General features: G+C 37.8%; 1 protein-coding gene across 1 annotated transcript; it reads right to left on the bottom strand.

The window, feature by feature from the left end:
- Positions 1–1,584: 1,584 nt before the first annotated feature.
- mylkb (myosin light chain kinase b) lies at positions 1,585–18,582 on the bottom strand. Its single transcript, XM_084128767.1, has 17 exons — positions 17,722–18,582; positions 15,682–15,798; positions 15,493–15,558; positions 12,958–12,999; positions 12,653–12,780; positions 11,529–11,685; positions 10,350–10,655; positions 9,810–9,854; positions 9,625–9,715; positions 9,322–9,525; positions 8,422–8,639; positions 8,216–8,339; positions 6,855–7,007; positions 6,452–6,575; positions 6,264–6,354; positions 5,233–5,367; positions 1,585–2,919 (listed from the first exon to the last, which is right to left on the bottom strand). The coding sequence occupies exons 1-17, from the start codon at positions 18,371–18,373 to the stop codon at positions 2,669–2,671; spliced, it is 2,904 nt and encodes a 967-aa protein (XP_083984893.1). The 5' UTR covers positions 18,374–18,582; the 3' UTR covers positions 1,585–2,668.
- Positions 18,583–19,825: the final 1,243 nt, after the last annotated feature.

Here is a 19,825-nt window from a genome sequence, read left to right as displayed (position 1 = left end):
TAGACGGGAGGAGAAGCTCGCGGGCAATCGGGGGGACGTGGAGGCAAAATGACAATATAATTAATCAGAATACCTAGCAAAAGTTTCTCCTGCTCCAAGCTTATGGACAGCTCCTACTCACACTCTCCGTCTCTGCAAGATTCGGAAGGGAATGATTCAGATTTCTCTTGGCACAGCTACTAGAAGACAGACGGGTTGCTCACGTGGTCCGTGTAACGCTTTGCTCGGTTTGAGTCTGCGCGTCAGGAAAGGAAGTGCTAAGAAATCGCTGAAAATGGGCTTCACTTGTCTCAATTGAGTTCCAATGGGGTCGCTGTGTCCATTTCTTTTACTGTCTATGATCAAGTCGGACAAAATTTCTAACCGGCATGCACTGCTTCAAGTCAGCCGCCGATCGGTCTGCGCAGAGCTGCATGAAGTCGAACAAGCCTTTTCTCTATTGATATGACGAGACATGCACGGGCCAGTGACGTATGTACGCAACGTCCTGCGAAAACCACCCTGACAGATCTCAAATATAAACACTTATAATAGGTTTACCATAGTGAATCAGGGTAAGACAAAAATACAATTTGGAAGAAGGATTAATGATGTATTAAAATTTAGTTATTTTTGAACAAAAACATTTACATAGTGTACCTTCAAATACTTGTGCCGTGCTTTGAACAGCCTGAATAGAAATTGCAGCATTCCATGTCATTAAAGGACAACTGGTTTAAAGGACAACTCCGGTGAAAAATGAACCTGGGGTTAATTAACACATGGTTACTGAGTCGATTGTTCCCTGGAATGCGTTTTCATGATTATAGAATGTTAAGAGTTTTATCTCTAAAAACAGAGTAGCTTATAACGCTAGTATATGGGGCACAGAGTAAGTAAAAGTAAATCGCTAGTTAATACCACTAACAAGGCTCAAAATAGCCTCACACTAACACGGTAGCATAATGAGGGTCCCTACATGCAAACCGAAGCATTGAGAACTTTGTAACTGTACAGACAGTTTAATAAGAAGATACTTTATAAAGACAGTACATTACGCATTTACAGACAGGATCCATCTTGGAAAACAGTCTCGACTAATCGAGTCACGAACGCCGTGCTAAGTGAGTTGGTCGATAGGAATTACGTTTGTGAAATCTAACGTAGCATGGCGTTCGTGGCTCGATTAGTCGAGACTGTTTTCCAAGATGGATCCTGTCTGTAAACGCGTAATGTACTGTCTTTATAAAGTATCTTCTTATTAAACTGTCTGTACACTTACAAAGTTCTCAATGCTTCGGTTTGCATGTAGGGACCCTCATTATGCTACCGTGTTAGTGTGAGGCTATTTTGAGCCTTGTTAGTGGTATTAACTAGCGATTTACTTTTACTTACTCTGTGCCCCATATACTAGCGTTACAAGATCATCTGTTTTTAAAGATAAAACTCTTTACATTCTATAATCATGAAAACGCATTCCAGGGAACAATCGACTCAGTAACCATGTGTTAATTAACCCCAGGTTCATTTTTCACCGGAGTTGTCCTTTAAACCAGTTTTATATAACTAATTCTGACAAACAAACAAATATGAATGTCACAAAAGCACAGAGGGGAAACACTTTATTATGACCAGTGTTCAGATAATCACTGCCAGTTATGCTGAATAAACCTAAACTAACATACAGGGCCACTTAGATTTGTTGATTTGTTTCAAGTTATGATATGCTACTTCTGATGTGATGGGAAATTTAAAGCATTATATGTTAAGTGAAAATAGAAAAAGGAGAGTCTTAATTCTATGATTAATTCATTCTCAGAGCATAGTGCAGACACTCAAAGGCAGCAGAAGCCTGTACAGGGTCATAAATATGTAATGAAGCTTTGTATTGCAGGTTGCAGCACAAAATTCACCTCATTGTTCTGTCATGCAAGTGAATTAGCTAAAAAATGCTTAATGAACTCAAAGTGGAAACAGCACAGACAGTCCTTTGTATTTGAGGAGTCTAATGCTAGTCATTTCCTTCTATCAACTACAGTTTCTAAATGATTGACTACATTAAACCATTTAGAAACAATAATTCTTATAACTATTAAATAAAACAAAGAAAAATGGCAAAAATAAAAAAGTTAATATCTTCATACAGTAAGGTCTCCAACAGGATTTAAATTGTCTTCATATTGATATTGACACCATATAGACTAGATAAGTGTTATTTTAAAAGCACAGTTGTGTTTTTGCCACTAGATTGCACTGCAGTGCAGACTTAAAATGTGCACACAGTTGTATACTGACTCACAAAAAATTACTGACATAGAAGATATCAATGTAATGTGATCAGTCTGATAAAACAAGCGGGTTTTTTTGTCCAGGTGTCCCAACATCAAAGGGTTGCTAATGGTTGTCATATCTAATTTTGCAGTCCCTTTTGGTAAAACAGTTGGGATAATTTTCTGGACAGAAAGGCACAAGCAGGAATGTCTTTGATCTCGGCAAACAGTTTTACTCAAAAACAGTTTCGCTTTTTTCAAACTATTCTAGGCAGTAAGAAGAAACATGAAGATGGTGTAAAAAAGAAGAATTGAAATTGTATAAATGTTTAAGATATTCATAGTTTCTGGGGTATTAAGCCACTCTCCTCCTCTTTCTCACACCGTCCATCATTATACACTTCTGTTTCCATGTTTATTCAATCCTCCTCTCCTTCACCGTCTCCGTCTCCTTCCTCCTCCTGCATAAACTCCACCAACAGTTCAGCGGTGCAGGTAGCTTCTCCCAGGCTGTTGACGGCTTTGCAGGTGTACTTGGCATCGTCATCGGGGCAAACCTCTGAGATCACCAGGCTACAGTGGCCGTCCTCTTCATAGTCGATCTGGAAGTGACGCGTCTCCTTAATAGGCTGGTCATCCTTGTACCACACTATCTCGGGGTCTGGGTACCCTTTGAGTTCAGAAAATACAGTAAATCAACATTAAAATCATAAAAATGCTATCAAAGCCTTTGGCCTACCAATGGCATAGGTGGCCTTTAAAATTCGGAGGCCCGTTTTAATGAAACAGTTGAAGGCCCCATATGAGAAAAAAAGACAGACAAGCATGTCATGCAGTGCAACTGCAATTACTTTATTATCTATTATTATATTCAACAATGCTATCTTATATGTGACCCTGGACCACAAAACCAGTCAATGGGTCAATTTTCCTAAATTGAGATTTATACATCATATGAAAGCTGAATAAATAAGCTTTCCATTGATTTATATAATTGATTCATACAATATTTGGGTATAAATAGAGATACAACTATTTGAAAATCTGGAATCTGAGGGTGCAAAAAAATCTAAAAATTGAGAAAATCTCCTTTAAAGTTGTCAAATTATGTTTGCGATTGTGCTGCATTCACTCACAAAAATAAATGTTTTATATATTTACGGTAGGAAATGTACAAAATATCTTCATGGAACATGATCTTTATTAATAGCCTAATGATTTTTGGCATAAAAGAAAAATAGATAATTTTGACCCATACAATGTATTGTTGGCTATTGCCACAAATATACCTGTGCGACATGTGACTGGTTTTGTGATCCAGGGTCACATATTTCACTCGTAATAGTCTTCTTATAAATGCATTCTGTCAACCACTATCTACGCATTCTATCTTTTTTACCATAATGAAATGAAACTTTTAAAAAATATGAAACTAAACCGCCAGTAGGTGGCGGCAACTTATTGTCTTAGTGAGTCATTGAATCATTCATTCAAACGATTAGTTGAAAACCGCGGATTCGTTCAGTAAGGAAACACCACTGTGTCGCTCGGAGACGCTCAATGGCTCTGTTGTGGATTTGTCTGGAATTATTCTCATAGGCGAAATAGAGCAAAAACAATATTCTGAGTCTAAAATGTAAGTCATCTAATATTAGCTTCTTGTTTACTGAACTGTTGTATAGACCTTATGCACCAGAGAAACGAGGGCGCCGCCATCTTTAGAATATTGTCTTTTAACTTCCGTTTTTGCGGTCGCTCTGTATATTTCTATGGCATTGCTGTTCAGGAGTAATTCGCTTTTGAAGTGGATTTACTTAATGTAAAGTTAACGAAAGTTATTATGAGGACTGTAATGTTTAAAGCAGATGTCTTAACAAATGTCAGTCGACCGGGAATATTTTAAAACGAGCCGTTCATTAATAAACACGCAGAATCGCTGTGAAAATACAGACCGGAAGTCAAAAGACAACGAGCGCAGCGCTGAAAAGGGGCGTGGCTACGGTCTATAAAATCTATATGTATCAGTACATTTGCAAACGTACTGATATCCGGGAAAACAGCACTCTTGCTTATATGATATTGCTGAACTAGCTATATTCTTTATAAATATTAAAAACAAGAATTTATGTACTCTCAAGAATTTAAGGCTCTTTTTCACGCACAAGATGAGGCCAAGGCCCGTTTTAAGTGAAACATAGCAAATGCTTGTAATGGAGCATTTAAATATCAATATATGGAGTGGTGTAAACGCTATGAATCATACCCAACTCTGATTTGTTAATTTTCTGACTGATGATGATCATATCTCCACCCACATCTACAAGCTTTCTCATTGTTTGTTTTCTTTTGAACTTCGTCATATTAAAGGGAGAGCAGAAGGTAAAAAGAATCCTGACAATATTGATGATTAGGAAGTGGTAAGGTAGAGAAAGGGATATGACTATTATATATATAACTATTTTCATTTTAGAGACCCTAAAACAGATTAAAATATAAAAAAATATACAAAATAGTGAATAAAAGACTTAAAAAACCCTGCTCAAACCAAATGGTTAATATTCCTTTGGAATTTAAATGTAATAGAGACTAATGATCATAACTGATAATGTTAGCACATACAAAAAAAGTTAGCACAAAATAAACAAATTGCTGTAGCCCCTAAAATGTTTAGACACTGGAAAGGCATTTCTTCTTCTTCGGCATTTGACCAAAACATTAAGATTTACCTTATATGGATATCTCTAAGGACCAAATCATAACGCATATTAGGACGATTTCAGAAGGATCATGTGACACTGAAGACTGGAGTAATGATGCTGAAAATTCAGCTTTGCCATCACAGGAATAAATTTCATTTTAAAATATATAATAGAAAACAGTTATTTTAAATTTTAATAATATTTGACAATATTAAGGGTGAAGGGCAAAATAATTATAACTCAGCACTAAAAGCACAATAGCATTTGAGGTCAAAGGTCATTACCCTCAATCTTGCAGTCAAAGCGGGCGGCACTGCCTTCCACCACTTCCACATCCTGAATGACAGAGGAGAAGGTGGGAGCCTCTGGTGTGCGGTTTTCATCCTCCACACTCTCAAAGAATGGTGCAGGAGGCTCTTCTAAACACACAGGTTTTTATTACATTTATATGCAAACAATATTTTTTACATGTATGACACTTAATATGCAATAGAGCGCAACAGTCGGGTTCCGGAAGTAAAAACTCCATTCGGTTTCTCCAGAGAGATATAGATTTTTAACGATTACTTGTAAAACTTTTAAAGACAACCTTACTGTGAGTTACGAGGTTGTGAATCGATGGTATTTGCTTCTGTTAAAGATGTCAGCCCACATTATTTCAGCTTAGTTTTATAATACTGTGTTTAGCAGCAGAATTTGTAGTGGAAAACTACATTACTCATGATGCTGTAAAGAAAATTCCACCAAATAGACAGTTGAAACATCTGTATAATGACATATATATTTATATATATATATAAATCAGTGATTGAAACAAGCAAAATGTGCTGAAAGATCTTGTTAGCTCCGCCCACTTCCATGAAGCACCCATGCAATCAAGTCAGTCTCCCTATGCTCTCAAAATACTTAAATATTTGAATATATACAGTACATATTTTATATATAATCAACATTTTTAAATGAGTAGTTTTATATTACTCCATTGTTTTTAATTTGATTATGCTGTTTGCAGTGCTTCATGGGATTGTAGTTCTTTCTATCACTAAAGAATTTCAGTATACAGTTATACCTTAGTTTTTTTAATCTGATTTTCAAATACTTTTTTGCTTCAAATCAAAGTTTAGAATGTTATGATTCACCTTGTGGCTGGTTGGCTTGGTGCATGGCTTATAACGAAGACTCTTTTGAAATCCCTATGGCAGAAATGAATGGAAAAAATACTTCCGGAACAAGCGCTGCTGAAAAAGTGGGCGGTCACTGTTGCACTCAAGCCTATATGCTGCAACAATGTGAAAATTGGTTGCTGAGCCAGTACCGTCAGTCGGAGAGCTTTTCTTTGGTCCGATGCCTCCTAACATTCCCATAGAGCTGAACCTAGAGATAGCTCGCACTGCATTCCCTGTTTTCTGCACAGACACACACAAACACAATATCTAAACTCTGCCACTTCCACCAAGCCTTTCCTTTCAACGAATAAATCAAAATAAAATGCAGTGCTCTCACCTGCCAGCGGCGTCTCAGGATGTACTTTTTCATCCTCTCTTTGGACAGCTGTTTAGCCTCCATATTTCTGGTGTCCTGTTTGAGCCAGGAGTGCTCAAAACACTGAGCGCAGGTCAGCCTGGCCCTACAGTGTGGCATTTAACGGGTCTCAGAATTCAGATCAAATGCTCAAAATGCTCTTCTCAACATTCAGCGTGTACTAATAAATTTGAGTGATAATTAACTTTGACAATTACACCAATCATATACAACAATGTAGATTTTACTGGGTCTTTGCCAAGAGCTCAAGATGTGTCATTCAAGGAGTGCTCTAAAAAGGCATTTGATTAACTTGGAACAATGTTGGTATTTCAATAAAAGTGATCTTTCTTCAACAGTGTCTTCTGTTAAGCTTTCATCTTACCTCATGTCCTTTTTTAGGAGACTGCTGATGAAGTCTTTGGCCTGATCTGAAATCTCATCAAATGCCTCATCCTCAAAATCCCAGGTGGCTGAGGTGACATTGGCAAGGGTTTCATTGTCATTATCTCCCATGAATGGTGAGAGACCACTGACACTGAGGGTAAACAAGAGGAAGGGTATATCAGGCAATAATCTTTGATTCTGTTACAGCATTTTCAACCAAAATGTGATATAAGGTACAAGAGGACTAAAAGCATTTTCTGAAAGATCATGTGACACTGAATGATGCAGAAATGTCAGCTTTGCCATCACAGGATGAAATTACATTTTTAAATATATTAAAATAGAAAACAGTTCTTTTAAATCGTAATCATATTTTACTGTATTTTTGATCAGATAAATGCAGCCTTGGTGAGCATATGAGACTTATTTTAAAAACATCAGACCAAGACCAAATTGTTGAATGGTATATTCCTTTTTATGACTATGGTGTAACATATTCAATGAAGTGTGTATTTTGTAAAAAGAAATGCCAAAGTCATATAGTTTAGAGCCAATAATATAGTGATATAGTTTCTAAGCAATATTTATAGATATAGAGGCAATATTTCATAGGTGGGGACTTCTTTTCACTTTTTCAACTGTATTGAAAAATGATTTAATCACCTTCAATAAAACTGAAAATCGACAAAAAACAAGTCCATACTATTATCTTAAAAATATTTGATAGGTTCAGGCATTCTCATTTAGCTGGCAAAACCAGCAATGCAAGTTTGAGAGGTGGCGCCCCACCAAATCTCGCGAGAATCACGACTTGCTTTACGGCACGATGTCACTTACATCAACAACTTATGAAGTAGCCTCTATGGAAGACACTAGCACGCATTTCAGATGTGAATCATGGCAGAGTCGACGAAGAAAACGAAGAAAGTGCGGTTGGAAGAGTGCAAAGACGGCTCTGTGTGAGTGGTATTTACAACAGTAACGTTAAATACAAGTACTCCACAGCGACTCTAGGGGTCGCTGTTTGAGAAAAACGGAAACTGCATAGTGTGCCTTTAATTATTGCAATTTAGTGTTTTGGAATTTTTTTATCAAAAACTGCCTTTTACGACCGGGGCCATTAGCCCTGATAAAAGTAACTGACACAAGTCAGTTTAAATATTTATACTCTAGCTCCAAAGTATTAAAATTGTGTTTATATGATCAATTGAAAAAGCAAACTTGGAAAGCGAGTTGTCCAAAAAAACGTATAATGGCCTTAAAAGGAAATGTTTCCAGTCTTCAGCACTGATTACTTTGTCTTTACGTGCCATGCACGGTTGTTAGCGATGGTTGGATGAGCTGAGATTTGTCACTCACAGAATGTAACAGATGACGCCAATACTCCACATGTCTGTTGGGTAGCTGATAGCCTCATAGTTGATCACCTCAGGAGCTACAAACTCAGGAGTTCCAAACAGTACCTTCAGAGAGCCAGAATTCTCTGAAAACAACGACAAAATCTCAACTCTGTCAAACAAAAACAGACTCTGTGCTTGTATCTGCAGTTGTTTACACTTGTTTACCTAGCCTTCGAGCGAGTCCAAAGTCAATAAGTTTGATCTTGCTTCCCGTCTTGTTGATGCACATGATGTTCTCAGGTTTGAGATCCAGGTGGACAATGCCCTGCTTGTGGATAAACTGCACTCCATCAATGATCTGCAGCATGTACTTGATCACCTCTCGCTCAGTCAGCTCGAAATCCTCATCGACGATTCGCTCAAACAACTCACCTCCAGAGATCCTGCAGCCAATGGGGGACCACAATGACAACATCGTTTAGTGACGCTATAACCAATCACTGTCGGACTGCAGACTCACTGCATTAGAACTGTTTATGCACATTCCATTTAACAACCATATGAACAGTGTCTGAGCCTGCGGTGCTAAATAGTTCTCTTACAGGGAGATTTAAATCTGGCCTATTTTCCATCATGGCTGCCAAGCTAAGAAAGAGAGCATCCATGCTTTATCCTCCCCACCTCGCTGTTTCTCCATCTCACTATATAAGGACATATGACACACACTTCTTCAATCACGGGGTGCTGGATTTTACATTCCACCTTCTCCATAAAAAGCTAAAGTGGTGGAATTTAAAAAACAACTACCAAACATCACAGCTTGTTCAAAGACACCAGGGAACACATAGGTTCACCAAAGTGACCTAATGTAATCACCGGCCCCAACATGGAACATGTTTTTATTTAGTCAACCTGTGTTATGATACCCTGCTGAAAAATCCAGCATAAACCAGCTTGAATTCCATGTTGGTCCAGGCTGGTTTATGCTTGTTAGAGCTGGTTTAGTGCTGCTATGACTGGTGGACCAGGTATAGTCATGCTGTTCTCAAGCAAAACTGAGCTGGTGTAGCTGGTCCACCAGCAGGGTAGCCTACTTGGATGGCAAACAATAGTTTAGGGACTCACATCTCCAAGACCATGACCAAGTCAGACTTTCCCTCAAAGGCGTCCACACACTGCACCAGTTTGGGGTGGTGGAGGCTGTTCATGACACCAATCTCCTGCCTCACGTTCTCCTTGTCCTTTTGTGAGAATGCCTTGATGAACTTCCCTGCCCATACCTTCTTGGAGGACTTCTCCACTAATTTGAAGACTTGACCAAATTTACCCCTTGTAGAGACAACATAAAGACCATGAGAATTGGAAAAGGGAGAAAAGAGAAGAAAACTCTGGTAAATCTAAAATAGATATAACAGATGCATCTCTTACGTTCCTAAGCGGTCCTCTATATCATAGAAGTCCTTAACGCTACAGTCTTTCTTAATGACCACATCTCTGTATTCTGGTTCTTTCTCCTCATCTGTGAAATGAACAGGATATGTATCAGACCATGTGGGAGTCATGTGAGTAAACTTTGGATTCAGAAGGGGTGGATAATTGCTTGAACTTCATACCATCATCAGACACAGTGGCTCCAACTTCCCCCTCTTCCTTTTTCTCTGGAGAAGAATAGGAATGTTTTAAATCTTAATAGTGTTTTAAGTAGTGCATCAGATCATCACATTTATACTTTGGAGTTCAATAGTCTGAGACCAAACTGAATATCGTTTTTTCAATCTAAACCTGGACAAAAATCGAACATTTAGACTTTGAAAAAATTTAAACAATAATATCTATATCATTTAAATAGACCTAATATTGACGTACAATTAACGTACACAAGATGCTCTCTACATTCTCACATCATGCTAAATAATGTGATCATTGAACATGTGGAGTTTTTGAAATTCTTAAATTCATGTACATTTCTCAACTTTTCATTGAAATTGTTATGATGATAATATGATTTGTCATGAAAACGTTTGTATTAAAAAGAAAAGATTGCAAAATAAAGGCATTTTCTCTAGTGGCTTCAGATTTTTGGAGCCCACTGATTCTTTCTCGATCAATAGAAACAGAACGTATCTCACGATTAAGCAGATGCTCATTCTCACCTGTTATCTCCTCCACTCCCACTTTAATGGGCTCAGATTCTGCACTGGGCTCTCCAACTCCATACACATTAACAGCTCGAACACGGAACTTATACTGACGATCGCCGAGAAGGTTCTGGACATGGTATGAGGTGCTGTTACAAGAGGTCAGGTCATTCCATGTGTTGTCCATGGAGTTCCAGATCTCCAGGTTGTATGACTGGACGATGCTGCCCCCATCGTAAGTGGGGCCGTACCAGGAGAGGGTGAGTGTAGACATGCGGATGTCGGAAGCAGCAGGGATGCCGGCTGGGGGATCTGGCTTATCTGGGACACAGATTTACATTGGAGAGGTCAGCAATAGTAAGAAAGCTTTGCATAGAATTATAGGGACTATAATTACTACTAGTACTATTACACATCTTCAACAATATTATTGATCCGCCTGCATTGATACCATTGTATGAGAACTGAACTGAGCTGGACGATGACATCTCTGTTTTTACCAGAGCTGCTATAGATAAATGAACTAAACTTTTTTAAAGAAATTAATTAACACTGAACTTAATTAAGCTGGACTATGACAATATTTTCTTCTAGAGTTGCTGTACAGCCAAAACAAACTTTGTTGCATTATTTTCCTGTTATCTCTGTAAAGCTGCTTTGAAACAATCTGTATTGTAAAAAGCTCTATATAAATAAAGGTGACTTGACTTGACTTGTCCAGTAGATGTGTTTTATGTCAATATGTTTTATCAAAATGATAATGAAATGATACTGCTGATATTGATTGGAGACACCCACAAATGGATTTTTTTTTTTTTTTTCAGAGGGATTCTATAAATAAGTAAGTGACTGAACCCGAAATAACATGCACACACGCACACCCACCCTTACACTAACCCTACCCCTAAACCTACCCATCACAAAAAAAAAATCAGCATTTTTACATTTTCAAAAAACAACCCCTAGTGTGATTTATAAGCTGTTTTCCTCATGGGGACAAAAAAATTCCACACAGGGACAAGGATTTCGGAAATTGCCATCTTTGTGGGGACATTTTGTCACAAACACATGCACGCACGCACACACACACGCGCGCGCGCGCACACATAGTGATGTGATAGTCAATCATAATCCCATCTGCTTCCTTCCCTTCTCTCATTATGTGTTATTTCCTGTTTTTGTTTACTCCCATACCTACGATGGTGAGATTGAGTGAGGCCTGCTTGGTGCCGAATTTATTCTGCAGTTCTAGAGTGTAGCAGCCACAGTGATCCTGGTCGCTCGCTGTGATTGTCAGCTGACTGCTGTTCTCTCTGGTCTCTATGGAAATGCCCCCACTTCCTGGCTGGATCTAAACAAGAGAAGAGTAGATCATGTATCCTAGTAGGCTATGTATTATAGGCCTTCATTTTCAAATTAATTTGACCGCATTTTATATTAAAATTGGTGTTCGTTGCTTAGATTCTTTTACCACTTTTATATCAAACTGATGCACCATTTCAAGTCATCAATGCAAAAATGCGACTAAAAGCCATGAAATGTATTTACTTAAAAATAAACAATTCCGTATATACTTTTGATATATTACTATTAATAAAATGAATAAAGTAGATATTTACAACTAACCCCTGGTTTCACAGACAAGGCTTAAACTAGTCCCAGACTAAAATGCATGGTTGAGTTGTTTTAACTGAAAGCAACTTGCACTGATATATCTTAAATTTTGTCAGCCACTGCCATTGTTTTGTCTTAAGATGCACACCAGAATTTTTTTATTTATTTCTAAAGCATGTTTATAAAAGCTACTTAAATGCCCTTATTTAACTAAGGCCTAATCCTGGCTTAATCTTAGTCCTGTCTGCGAAACCAGGCCTAAATGTAATATTTTGAAAGTTTATTTGAATATCAATTAATCAAACTACAGTACTTTGTGTCACTACTTTACATCAATTCAGTTAACAATGACTGTAAACCAATACCGATCCCCATACAAAAATGGTGTCGGGATCTGTATCGGTTGATCAAGATGTTAAGAAATCAGTGATTGATTTTGGCTTTAAAAATCCTGATCAGAGCATTGTGTTGTGCTCCAAAATGTTTTTGTTTTAAAAATAAAAAATAAAAAATGGGTATTTACAATTTGTGCTGTCATTTTTAGCTAAAAGAGATGCTCATGTGGGAAATTTATTTCGTTTTTCAGGGTTTGGGCCGGGGTGGCGTCCAAAAATCACAATAAAATGGGGACTTTGTTTCAAAATGTTAGGGAACCACGGATCTGTCATGTTACAAACTCTCTGTCCTTCTCCAACTCTTCCTACCGGCTTTTTAAATTTGAGCCAGGTGCAAGTTATTGGTGCCGACCCTCCAAACTTGCCCAACAGCTCCACCTTTTCTCCTGCCCTGATCTTCCGATCTCCAGAGAACTGCAGAAACTGAGGCGGAGAACCTGCATGGCATCATAGGCGAACACAAATTCACTTTCAACACTCTCATGGTAAATTGTTACTCTGTATTTTCTCTCTCTGCCTGTCTACTGTCAGAATTTTGCAAGACAGTATACATGGCCTTTAAATATTCCTCAGATTAGGATGTTATGTAAATTTTACTGGGAATATATTCTTACCCTGTTTGGCGGGAGCTGGTTTCTTCTTTATTCTGGCTTCATCTGCAGAAGATATAGAGCATGTATTGATGTAAGAGATAAACAGTATATACTGTATATATTTAGAGAGACATATTTACATAATTATTGAAACAAACATTTGATAGTGAAAATTCTGTTCTGAAGAATGTCGATATAACCAAACAGTTTTGGTTACCATTGCCTTCCATTGTATGGATTAAAAAATGCAGAGACATCTCTCCTAATATCTTCTTTTTTGGTTCCACAGAAGAAAGAAAGTCATACAGTTTTGGAACTACGTGAGGGTGAATAAATGATGACAGAATTTTCATTTTTGGGCGAACTGTCCATTTAAGGGGAGGTAACTAACATACTAACTACAAGCATAAATAATTATTTGTTAAGTAACAACCTTTTGACAGAAGGGTCTGAACATGACCAACCAAAAGGAAAACAAATTTCTGTGGAGTATGTATTGCTTTTGTTATTGGTCTAGTACAAATATTAGCATATTTTAAAAAGAAAAAGAAAAAAATGGGTGAAGTCACAATACATCATATTTGTTTTATGTACTACCACAAAGTTTGATTGCAGGAAAATTTAATTTTCTATTGCTCCCCTTAAAATGGATAAATGACTTACTCTCCATTCAGTAGCATAAAACAATCCACTAATCAATCATGTTGACATTATACTGCACCGTGCAAAAGGAAATGACTAGTCAATATTCATCTGTGTGCGCATCTGAGAAATGACAGGAGTTCTAAGGAAACTGCCACTCCTGATCAGCATCCAGGGAAAGAGTGTCTGTGTGGACACTGTCTTGCTGGAATTCCCCTTATATGGGCATGCTAAATATAGGGTCTCCAAGATCCAGGAAGCAGTGTCTCTCTCTCTCTCTCCACTATTTATTTAAGGTTTGATCGCCGTCAAGAAACAATGCAACATGTAAACCCCACTAATACTCCAGCACAGTCCAAACAGAGAGAGAGAGTGGGAGAGGGGGAGAACAGGGGTAAGGAAGACAGGGAGGACAGTCAGATCTTAATGTGTTTCAGCTCACAGAAGTCTACCATTTTAGGCCTTCTCTTCTGTCTCCTATCTTTCATTACCTCGGACACACCTGAGTTTTTTCCACAAGCACTGAATATGTACTCTCAGCTGCCTGTCCTGGTATTTGCCTGTTACGTGCTTTTTGTTCCCTAAATTGTAAATCACTTTGACATTGTTTGTTAAGAACATAACTGTTCATAGCTACTTATGTCTTAAAGGCTGCTATGCTTATGAAATACTAGAAGAACAAATGCAGCACTAAAACTGGTTGCCTAATGTTCCAAAACACTATCGGATGAGTTTATTTTTTACTCCTCCATAATCACATGGATTAAAACGCAGGATCTAGTGTGACAGTTGTGTTGAAAACGACAGTACAGGCAAACTGTTTGCGTACCACAGATTCAATCTGCCATCAGATACGAAAATCCTCCATGGATAGAGTGTGCGTGATAACCATTGTCCTGGGGTCATCTTCTCAAATTACAAATATTTTTGAAAGGGAAATCTGGACTAAGGTTCATTTCACACAGCGCGAGTTTTCCGAGAATACGGTTGAGGAAATGGACTTTAATGGTGAATTATTGTGGTTTCTGGAAGGTCTGAAATATTCACTACATATGGTCATCCTCAAGAGGGTCAAAACAAACACAAGGCCTATTTATAGCATGCCAAGACCGGATAATTGTTATTAAGCTTTGTTGCAAACAAAATTTTGAAAAAAAGAAAAAAAATTCCTATGCAACTATTCAAACCATGCATGGATATTCGTCCGCAACAGCAGATATATATCTTTTTTTTCTATTGATGATTATGTACAGAGGTGTATTACTTTACAGGGATAGTTCACCCCAAAATGATACTGTTTAATAACCCAAACCTGCATGACGTTATTTTCTCTGTGGAACATGAAAGAAGATATTTTGAAGAATGTTTGTAAGCTTGTATGTTTCAGTTCCTACTGACCTCCATTAAATGGACAAAAAATAATAAAAATACAATGGAAGTCAATGGGAACCAAAACAGACTTTCGTCAAAATATCTTATAAATATCTTAAATATCTGTTCTGCAAAAGAAAGAAATGCATTCAGGTTTGGAACAAGATGCGGTAAATGATGAATTTTCACCCCTCCCCCCTAAATGAAAAGTTCACCCAAATATGAAAATGTATCATATTGAAATATGTATAACTTTCTTCAGTGGAACACAAGATGAGATATTGATAACTGAATGTCCAAGCTGCTCCTTTTCATACACTGATGTGATTGGTGACCATGAATACCTAGAAGTATGTCAATGTATAATGTTTGGAGCTTGACAATTACTTTTCCCCACCCACTTTAATCACATGGAAGAGGGCAGCGTGAACATTCTTCAAAACGTCTGTTTTTATGTTCCACAATGAGCAACTTTTCATTTTTGGATGACCTATCCCTTTAAATAACAGATCAAGTAAACATGCCACAGGTGTCCTTACTCACTTTCTGTTGTGGGAGTTGCAGAAGGGCTCTTCCTGTTCTTCTTATCTGCTGAAGGGTCTGAAGGATCTGAAAGAATGCAACACAACAAATTAATCCTAATCAGTTTTGGGAGGAATTTGTTATTGTTGCACCCTCACTCAATACTATATGTTTCCAATGAAAGAGAAGTCTAGGAGACAGGACACTTACCATCAACAGTGACCATACAGGAACACTCTGCTTTACCACGTGCATTCTCTGCTCTGCATGTGTATCGTCCTTCATCCTCTGGTAGAGCCTTGTCAATTGTAAGTGAACACTTTTCACCTGATGTAAAAACAAGAGGTAGAATTGAATGACAAGTGTGTTTCGTCCTTGTAAACACGTAGCTGTTTACAACTAAATAGTTTTATGACTGAAGTTTTGAATTTAGCTGGGCTGTTTTCTAATTTATTCAAAAACTTAAAATTCTAAAGTCGTTCTCCATAAACAAATATGATTCCACTAGCACAAATGATTCATATGAATACTTCATCACAAATGTCTGATAAAAATTTAAGAAGATCAGGGGCTGGTCTTCTTAACTGACATTTTCTAACTTAAAGGGATAGTTCACCCAAATATAAAAATACTGTCATCATTTACTCACTGTCAAGTTGGTCCAAACCTGTGTGAGTTTCTTTCTTCTGCTGAACACAAAAGAAGATAATTTGAAGAATGTCAGTAACCAATCAGTGGATGGACCCCATTGACTTCCATAGTATGGGGGGAAAAAAATACTATGGAAGTCAATGGGGTCCCACCAACTGTTTGGTTACCGACATTCTTCAAAATATTTTCTTTTGTGTTCAGCAGCAGCATTTTTGGGTTAACTATCCCTAAAAATAAAGTTAATAATATTTTAGGTAATACTTTATTTCAATGGTCCATTTTAGACATTTACTATAAGTAACTCATGCCAACTAACTATAATTAGAGTATTAGTAGACTGTCTGCTAACTCTTTATTGTGATGGTTCCCCACCAGACATTCTACGGACTATAAAAGTCTGTATAAGTCCCTAACTCTAACCTAAGAGTCTACTAATATTCTAATGAGAGTTAGTTGACATGTACAGCAGTTGCAAAGTTACTTATAGTTATTAAAGTGTCTAAAGTAGGCCATCAAAATAAAATATAACCATATTTGGTATTCCCAAAGACATCTCTTAATAAAGTTCTTACCTTTTTTCTTAAGAAACAGAACATAAGAAGAATTTGAATTCCGGAAAATATTGTTCTTAAAAACCATTGCAAATAACCTCTTAAAGCTATGATAACTTCCAACTTATCTTAAAGTGCCAAAGGTAAGATGTTCAATGAATTTGTTGGATTGTTATTGTCAAATATAAGGCTTGTAATTTTCTTCTTAAGAAAAAAAATATTTGAAAACTTCTTAAGAATTTCTCAAGAATTGCATTAAGGAAATTTCTTTAAAAAAGTGCTTACGGCCCCTGCTTTATAAACAAATTCCACCAGAACAACAGAGAGCTTAAAGTACTAGATAATGCATTAGTGTAGGGGACACCCATCACATCCCTGTTTGATTTAGACCCGGAGGGGATCCTCTTTTGCTATTTCAGAACTTTCTAATTGTGACCAGATGATCATTCTGTCTCATGTCAGTGAAATGGGATAGAGAGACCTTAAACCCTCAGATCGAATAACCTAATGTGAATGAGCTCAAAGAGCCAAGATAACACTCACTGTGTGCTCCATTTGACCATGAATCAACCTCAGCTTTAAGATCAAGCCTCTCAGTATGTGATTTACAACACAGCTCAGAACACTAAACTAGGGAATTTAGGAAGAGAGGGTTTAAGCTTCTCCACATCAATAAATACACTCTTTAAAATAAAACATTGATGGTTCCATGAAAAACCTTTAACATCCACGGAACCTTTCCATTGCAGAAAAGGTTCTTTATATTGGATTTTAGATTATTCAAATGTTCTTTAGACAAAAGGATTATTTTAAGAACTGTTCAATGAAAGGTTCTTTGGGGAACCCAAAATAGTTCTTCTATGGCATCTCTGTGAAATCCCCCTTTTGGAATCTTTGTTTTTAAAAGTGTAACTCTATACAGACCCAAGGTTACCGCAGTATATTGGACTATTAATCAAGACATATAGAACTGTTCAGAAAATACAAGATCAATAGTATTTTTGCATTGTAATTTTAAAACTGTGGTCAAATGTATCAACTTTTATACCTTCCTTTGATAAGATAATGAACTTGGATGGCTTCACCATTTTCCCATCAAGTATCCAGGTTATGACAGCTTGGGGGTCAGAGGTCACCTGACACTCTAACCTCAGCTTCTCTCCATCCACCACAGTGATGTCACCGAGAGTCTGTGTGAAAACAGGCGTCTTTCCAGCATCCTTCTCTCCTCCGTTCACAACTTTTGCCTTTTTATCGTTCGTCTCTTTTATTTGTCCATCATTTGTCTTGTTCTTGGGACTGGCTTTCTCCTTGTTTTCAGTTGTCCCTACATCATTGCTGCTGTTTTTTTTCTCTGTTGTTGCGTTTTCCTTTACATTAACCTTTTTATCCGTTTCGCCACCGTTTACGCCATTGACACTACTTTGCTTTTCCTTCTGGGGTGTCTTGAGTGTTGGTTTTGATGAATTCTGTTGGTTTTCCTCAGTCTTCTCTGGTTCTGGTGCTTGCTTTTTGTTCAGGACAGACCTGAAGCCTGATGGTGCGCTGCTTGGGGGTGGTGTGGCAGCAGGTGCTTTGGATGAACCATCTTTCTTGTTGAGCAATGATCTGAAGTCAACCTTTGTTGGGGTGCTTGTCTTGATCTCAGACCCCGGCTTAGGCCCCGACCGGGGCTTTAGAGCTGCCCTAAAGTCTGTCATCTGTCTTCCTCTGCTAACCTCTAGAAAATAAAACTAATTTAAGAGAGTTCCTTTCGTCAATCCCTCTCTGCTCCTTTGGTAGGAGTTCCTTGCGGTTCCACAAGCTGTAAATGGATATGGGTATCCAGTTGAATAAACGTTCCTTCAGGATCCCACTGATCCAGTGACTCTGTGGAGGTCCTGCTCTGTCTGTGGCTTCCAGTCACTGTGCAACTCTCTCTTCTCCCCACTCAAACCACTCTTGGGACAACCCCTCTGGACCAGAATGAAAGAGGGAGGAGAGAACAGAGAGTAGAGAAAGGACAGAGGGAAGGAAAGAGATATGTGAGTGTGGGGAGTGTAATCGGATTGTTTAAGAGCTTAGACTCCATTCTATAATAGGTTAATTGGAGACGGGAACACATTTCATTCTGTTTGACATCAAATGGGGAAACGCCATTGCCTTATTAGGGAAACACTTCCAGTGCATGGGCACCAACACAGCAGAACAGAGCTAGGAGGTAAACAGATGGCAAGATAGCATCCGAAACTGATTCATTATGTTAAAGACAAAAACACATACAAATCTTCAGTCTACCATCATTGCCTGATTTGGAATTACATTCATTAAACAGAAAAAAACTTGTCCTTGTTGAAAGTTAAATAATGAGAAAAGGAAAAGAATCTCAGGCTCATCCATGTTTTAGACACTGTAACTTTGGTGCTTGGACAGAAACCATAAAAGAAGTATTCTGATTATTACGTGGGTGTTTCTTTGGATGTGCTTAACTTTATGACCTCTTTATAAATGAAGGCACTCATTGGGCCATTCTGAAGATGCATTTCACCAATCAGAGTTGAGTTGCATGTCTCCAACAGTTTATATTAAAATGTTACATGGGCAGCCTTATATGGATATGAAACTCACTGTTACTCTTCTAATCGTTGTGTGTGTGTGGAAGATGGACACAACATGGGAATGTCTCCTAGATAAAATAGCTTCCTGTGCTGTTTTGCTTCAGTGGTAAGTGAACTTTCCATTGCTGCTGGTTTGAAACAGTCAAACTCACATCTTTAAATTGATCTCCCTTATATTCTGTGGGAGACTGAGAGTCCAATCCTCAATGGCAATACAAGTCTTAGAGATAACCATAATGATGAGATTGGATGTGTTGTCATGAGTCATGATGGATAGAGCATAATCTGACCGAGTGCAACCGCTGACATCTGATAAAACAAAATGTCCCCCATTAGATGTCCACCAAGAGAAACATTTTCAAATAGTAAATTTAAAAACAAAGTCTCATTTTGTGTAGGCAAAAAGCTGACACAATACTATTGTGTGGGTTTTAAACTCCGGTCAGCAAAATCCAGACTCTATTGTTAACAACCAAACAATGGTTCAAGCATACGTCATGAAAAGACCCTCACTTCTGCTTCTTTCCAGGAGTATATCTTTGGCTTTGCCGCACA

This window comes from Abramis brama (assembly GCF_963993115.1).
Source record: "Abramis brama genome assembly, chromosome: 11".
Taxonomy (NCBI): Eukaryota; Metazoa; Chordata; class Actinopteri; order Cypriniformes; family Leuciscidae; genus Abramis; species Abramis brama.
The sequence above is the reverse complement of the archived record's forward strand: the minus strand, read 5'-3'. Positions and strand labels throughout refer to the sequence as shown.

Bases quoted from the DNA above. Each gene is read 5' to 3' on its own strand.
- mylkb (XM_084128767.1), bottom strand. From the start codon at position 18,373: ATGACAGACTTTAGGGCAGCTCTAAAGCCCCGGTCGGGGCCTAAGCCG. The intron at 7,008-8,215 runs GTGAGTGACAAA...GTTTACCCTCAG, and splicing joins GGCGTCATCTGTTACATTCT to TGTCAGTGGTCTCTCACCAT. The intron at 5,368-6,263 runs GTACTGGCTCAG...CTGTGTGTTTAG, and splicing joins GAAAAGCTCTCCGACTGACG to AAGAGCCTCCTGCACCATTC.